Source organism: Mus caroli (genome assembly GCF_900094665.2).
Source record: "Mus caroli chromosome X unlocalized genomic scaffold, CAROLI_EIJ_v1.1 GL456233.1, whole genome shotgun sequence".
Lineage (NCBI taxonomy): Eukaryota > Metazoa > Chordata > Mammalia > Rodentia > Muridae > Mus > Mus caroli.
Genome location: NW_018388438.1, coordinates 269,759 through 276,585, shown reverse-complemented (window position 1 = coordinate 276,585; position 6,827 = coordinate 269,759). Strand labels below are relative to the sequence as shown.

General features: G+C 38.3%; 1 protein-coding gene and 1 pseudogene across 1 annotated transcript in view; both read right to left on the bottom strand.

The window, feature by feature from the left end:
- Positions 1-6,827, bottom strand: part of Tmlhe (trimethyllysine hydroxylase, epsilon) — a 118,350-nt gene that overhangs the window by 48,597 nt on the left and 62,926 nt on the right. Inside the window, exon 3 of the mRNA XM_021154170.1 lies at positions 2,829-3,005. Within this exon, the coding sequence (XP_021009829.1) occupies positions 2,829-3,005 (177 nt within the window). The remainder of the gene's footprint in view (positions 1-2,828; positions 3,006-6,827) is intronic.
- Positions 1,497-2,323, bottom strand: LOC110287595 (annotated as a pseudogene).

Here is a 6,827-nt window from a genome sequence, read left to right as displayed (position 1 = left end):
GCCAAAAGAATGGGAATGGGTGGGTAGGGAAGTGGGGGGCGCTATGGGGGACTTTTGGGATAGTATTGGAAATGTAATTGAGGAAAATATGTAATAAAATATTAAAAAAAAAAATTACATCCTCTGCAAGGGCAGCAACTGCTCTTACCTACTGCTCCATCCATCGCCCCAGGCCCTGTTCATTCATACACATACACACATACACACACACACACAATTTCTTTTAATTTTTATATATTTTAATATAGTATATATTATACACAATAATATATAATAATATTATAAAATAATTACATCATTTCCTCCCTTCCCTTTCCTTCCTCCAAACCCCCCAAATTTATGGCTTCTTGTTTCATTTTTGATATGTATATTTCTCTAAATACATAAATATAACATGCTTAGTCTGTATAATGTTATGTGTATGCATATATGTATTGCATAAGCAGTTGGTGTACTCTTCTGTGGTGAAGACTACCTCTCCCACTTTTAGCATTCCTTGGTTGCCTTAGCACTTTGGTTGGGGTGAAGCCTCCTGGGCTTTTCCTCACACATATTAACATGTCTATTGTTAACAACAATAGTATTATTCAGCTCATGTTCAAGCAGTCATGTTGGTGAGACTTTAGGAGTGCAGTTTCTGGTATTACTAAAAGACAAAACCTCACAACAAACTCCCTTTTCCACTAGCTTTTACCTGTTTATTTAAAAAAAAAAACTTTTTGACTTTTACTGAGTGATCTAATTTCTCTACATTCTCTTCCTTCCCTGATTCTTTTGTTTTCTACATGATCCATTCTGTCGGTAAGGTTTTCCACTGAGTTTTTTGACTTTTTAAATTTTTATTTCAGTTAAGCGTTTGTTCACCAATTCTTTTTGTGAAATTATGTTTTAGTATCTTATGCTGACTTCTGCATTTCATTCATATCTTTGTTTTTGTTCTTTTGGAGTATATTCATGTCTTTGAGTTGTTTGAACATAGTTGTAATTATTCTTTTAGGTTCTTTGGAAGTTTTTCCAGGTCACTTACATTTAGGTGCCATTATATGATTGGCTGTTTGTGGAGGAGACATGCTGTAGTGGATTTTTTTTTCTGTTTGTTTTTGTAATTTTTTTTCTTTTCTTGGACTAGCACATCTTAGGTAGTTTGTTGGTTGAGTTTTTCCTTTCTTCCTTTATATCTTTAATTTTAAACGTCTTTTTTTTTCCTTTAGTATAGAAATTTATAATGTCCAGGAGAAGGTTAGAGAAGCCAATAGGCATGTTTTTTTTTTTTTTTCTACAGCCTACTTTAATAAGGGTTCAATCTCTTCTCTAGCTTACCACCTACCAGAGGTAGTGAAAAAGGAAAGCTTATTAAGATACGGGGAATTCCAACTCTAGGCCTCTGGCTAAGTCATTTTCCTATTGTTCATCCCATTTCATCCTTTCAAATCAGAAATGACTTGAGAAATCTCCCCACAGCAGTTCTGGGATGAACTGATGCCTGTGTAGTTCAGTCAGATCTTCACAAGGAACTGGCTTCTTCTATTCAGCTTCCCTCTCTCTTTAAGGTAGGCACACAGGTGCCTTCTATGGCTCCACCGCATGCTTCTCCTCAGGGGTGTTCTTGACCAGAACAAGCCCCAGCTCTGGGAGTCCGAGAGACAAGAATGCAGCTTGCAAGACTTTTCCTTTTGGTCTGGAGAAATGGGATCTTCTCTTACAGAAAACCCCGGGGTCTGGATGTCAGGTGGTGTGAACACATGAGGTAAGCTTTGAGGTACATACACTGACAGTTCTCTACCGCTCTAGGGACTGAACAATGGCACTAAAGGCCTTCTGGGTATGTCCTTTTTCTGAGTTCTGGGGCTGCTGTCGGTTGGACAGCAACAACGTCTCTGAACTGTAAGACTGAACTCTCAAAGGTTAGATGTGGAAACTTACAGGTAGATCTCCGAGTTGGGTGTCTTGCCTGGTCTCAGTGGTACTTCCGGCTTTCTGCTGTTGTATCAAACTGAGGTAATACCCAGGAAGTTATGGTGCTCTGATCAAAGGGCTTGCTGGGCACCTGAACAGTGTGGGTAATGGGCTGCAGGGGAGATTCATAATGGTGTTTGGGGCCCTCCAGTGGCTGTTGGTGGAATAGCAGCTGGGCTTTCTGGAATTGTCCGTGTCTCTTTTTGGGAGGCATCAATAGGTTAATGAAGAGCAGTTGGTAACCACATGATGCAGGTTGCCTTCCTGGTCTGGGTCAGGGTCCAGTTGTAAACCATGCCCACACTCCCGGCCATGGCCGCCAATCCTCAGGACCCCAAGCGTTCGGTTCAGAATCCGTAGATGTGCAGGTGCTGACTGGTGACGCTCTGTCACATGACCGCAATGCTCTCCTCCCCCCCCCCGCCCCTCCCCCCCGTGCCAATACAAAAAAAAAACGAGAATGTTAATTCTTATATCTACAACTAAAGCACTTAGGATGCCAAGGCAGGATAATCACTAGTTTGAGGTCAATATGATACACAGTGAATTTAAAGACAGGCAGGGCTATATTACAAGACCTTGTCTCAAAAAACAAAACAAACAAAAACAAGGTAAAACAAAACAAACAGTGGTGAAAACAGATAACCTTGCAAAGTTTTTTTCTTAGAGATTATCCTGTTTCAAACTGAAGTATTATGCTAGCTGTAACAACAACAACAAAAATATTAAAAGGGTATTGAGCTTGTTTCTAAATCAAGGGGAAAAACTAACTGAAAAATCCCTATTTTGTAAAGAGCCAAGCCGTGTTTTCATAAAAATCATTGGTTTTTAGAATAATACCTCAAAGAAATCCAAATCTCCTGTATACTCACAAGTGAAAAAGAGCATAGTTTCATCCAGATGAACTGTCTTTGGCTTAATACATAAATCCACACTGGCAGTGTCCAGGCTCCGCTGGTGAGTCTTAGAATTATAGCATGATGCTGAGCGGCAGTGGTCTCGAAGCCAGACATAATCAAAGCGCATCACAGTGCCAGCATATTGCAGTTCTAGGGGAAAGATCAGATTTAACAGAAATACTTATTTAGGAAAACTAAACACAAAAAGTCAAAAATATTCTTTCTAAAAGACTTTTACTAATCAAGTAAGAATAGCAACCTTGTCATTTGTCAAAAATACTATACAAGTTCTACAATACACATGGTATGATTTTGGTAAATAAAACACATAGGAGTATGAAAAGCTCAGAGTAAGTAGGAAAAATTGTACAACGTGTTTTTGTACTTTTTTAAAAGCAATTATTCAGTTATGTTGAGGTTATGAAAAAATTAGAATAGAAAAAAGTAAATAACATTCCTACATATCAGTTTACTTATTTAGAGAAAGCAAAAATTAAGTGAAATTTACAAAAGCAACAGGACTATGTTTGGAAATAAAATATAAAAAAGTAATATGAAGACTTAAAGGAAGCCAACATGTTGAAATACCATGTTTATAGACAGGAGATTTCAAAGCTGGAAAGAGATAAATTCTAGAAAGTTATACACAAATTTCATGTAATAGCAATCTATATCTTAAAGATTTTCACATATTATACAAGGTAATTCCAAAACCCATATTGAAAAAAAATAAAGTAAAATTTTTGAAAAAGAAAGTATGAGATACCAGCTATAAAAGCACATTATAAAATTACAGTTTTAAATACATTAGTAGAATAGATCAAGAAAACAGGATGCTACTCCCAACTAGAACCATAATTACATAGAAATATGGTATATGAAAAAGGTGTAATTTTATAACAGCACAAGAAAGACTGACTTCTATATAAGTGGCATTGGAAAAATTGAGAACAGAAAATTCACTGTATTATTTAAAAAGTCAACTTCTGGAGATCATCATCTTGTCTGCTCCTCTGAAAACCCCACAGTCTGAAAGCCTCCCAGGGCACCCAGGACAACAGGAAGCAGCAGCTGGCAAACCCAAGGATCCCAGTAGATGCAGGATTCAACCACTCCACTTAAACTCCATTCTCCTTCCGGCCTGCACCTTCCACTGGGGCAGATCAGCGCTTGTCTGCCCCTCTGAATACCCCACAGTCTAAAGGAGATTTGCTGTACCCAGGGCAACAGGTAAGGGACCCTCCCAAATAATCACAGCAGCTGGGAACTCTGAGGATCCCAGCAGATGCAGGACCCATCTCCTCCACTCAAACTCCACCTCCCTTCTCGAAGGGGCAGATCATCAGCTTGTCTGCCCACCTGAAGACCCCACAGTCTGAAGGCCTCTCAGGAGATCTGCTGCATCCAGGGCATCAGAACCTAGAGTCTGAAGACCTCTCAGGAGATCTGCTGCACCCAGGGCACCAGAATCCAGAGTCTGAAAACTTCCCAGGAGATCTGCTTTACCCAGGACAACAGATCCCACAGTCTGAAGGCCTCCCAGGAGATCTGCTGTATGCAGGACAATAGATCAGCAGCTTGTCTGCCCCTCTGAAGACCAAACAGTCTGAAGGCCTCCCAGAACATCGGCTATAGCCAGGGCCACAAGACTTCTAGGAAACCTGCAACAACCCAATGACATAGGAGGCAGGCTCCAAACAGAGACACCCAGGCCAGTTAACAGCAGAGATAATCAGATGGCAAGAGGTAAGCAACAGAAGCTAATATACTTTCGCATTATCAGAACACAGTTCTCCCACCACTGCAAGGCCTGGATACCCTGACACACCTGAAAACCATGATGCTGACCTAAAACCCTATCTCATGAAGATAATAGTGTCTTTTAAGGAGGATATAAATAACTCACTGAAAGAAATACAGGAAAACACAGGTAAACAGGTAGAAGCATTTAAAAAGGAAAGAAATTAATCCCTTAAAGAAAAAAAAAAAGGAAAACACAATAAAACAGGTGAAGGAATTGAACAAAGCAGTCCAAGACCTAAAAGTGGAAATAGAAACAATAAAGGAAACATAAATAGAGGCAACTCTGGAAATGAAACACCTATGAAAGAGGTCAGTAGCTACAGATGTAGGCAACACCAACAGAATACAAGAGACAGAAAAGAGACTCTCAAGTATAGAAGATATCTTAGAAGATATTGACACAACAGTCAAAGAAAATTCAAAACATAAAAAACTCATAACCTAAAACATCTAGGAAATCAAGGTCACAATGAAAAGATCAAATGTAAGAATAATAGGAATAGAAGAGAGTGAAGATTCCACCTCAAAGGACCACAAAATGTCTTCAACAAAATCATAGAAGGTAACTTCCCCAACCTAAAGAGATGGCCATAAATGTACAAGAAGCCTACAGAACACCAAATCGATTGGACTAGAAAAGAAAAATCCTTGTCACATAATAAAACACCCAGAACAAAATAAAGAATATTAAAAGCTGTAAGGGAAAAAGTCCAAGTAACATATGAGGGCAGACTTACCAGAATTACACAAGATTTCTCAACAGAGACACTAAAAACCAGAACAGAGTACATGCAGAACTTAAGGGAACACAAATGCCAATCCAGGCTACTATACCCTGTAACTCTCAACCATCATAGATGATGAAACCAAAAGACTCCATGACAAAACCAAATTGAGGATTCTAAAAGGAAAACCTAAATAAAAAGACATAAGTTAATAGATTGGATATGCAAGCAGGGTCCAGCATTTTGATGCATACAAGAAACACACCTCAGTGACAAAGACAGACACTACTTCAGATTAAAAGGCTAGAAAAAGTCCCCCAAGCAAATGGTCTAAAGAAAAACGAGAGAGTTGCCATTCTAATATTCAATAAAATAGACTTGCAAATAAGTTATTAAGTCAACTAAAAGTTATTAAGTGAAATGGGGAAGTACACTTTACATTCATCAAAGAAAAAATCCACTTAGAGGAAGTCTCAATTCTGAACATATATGCCCAAATGGAAAGGGACCCAAATTCATAAAAGAAACTTTACTAAAGCTCAAAACACACATTGAATACCACACTATAATAATGGTAGACTTCAATATCCCACTCTTACTAATGGACAGGTCATGGAAACATAAACTAAACAGAGACACAGTGAAACTAATAGAACTTATGATCCAAAAGGATTTAACAAACATCTACAGAACATTTCACTCTAAAACAAAAGAATACACCTTCTTCTTAGCACCTCATGGTACCTTCTCCAAATTGGCCATATAATCAGTCACAAAACAAGCCTTAATGGATACAAGAAGATTGAAATAATCCTACGTATCTTATCAGATCACCATGGCCTAAGGCTAGACTTCAATAACAACAAAAACATCAGAAAGCCCACATACACAAGAAAGCTGAACAAGTTTCTACTCAATGATAATTTTGTCAGGGAAGAAATAAAGAAAGAAATTAAAGATTTCCTGGATTTCAAATGAAAGTGACAACACAGCATACCCAAACTTATGGAACACAATGAAAGCAGTGCTAAGAGAAAATTCATAGTGCTAAATGCCCTTGTAAAGAAATTGGAGAGATCCTACACTAGCAATTTAACAGCACACCAGAAAGTCCTAGAATGAAAAGAAGCAAACACACCCAAGAGGAGCAGGAAATAGTCAAGCTCAAAGATTAAAAAAAGAAAACATGATCATCTTGTTAGATGCTGAGAAAGCATTTGAAAAAAATCCAACACCCATTCATGATAAAAGTCTTGGAATGATCAGAATCCAAGGCTCATACCTAAACATAATAAAAGCAATATACAGCAAACCAGTAGCCAACATCAAACTAAATGGAGAGAAACTTGAAGCAATCCCACTAAAATCAGGGACTAGACAAGGCAGCCCACTTTCTCCCTACCTATTCAATATAGTACTTGAAGTTTTAGCCAGAGCAATTAGG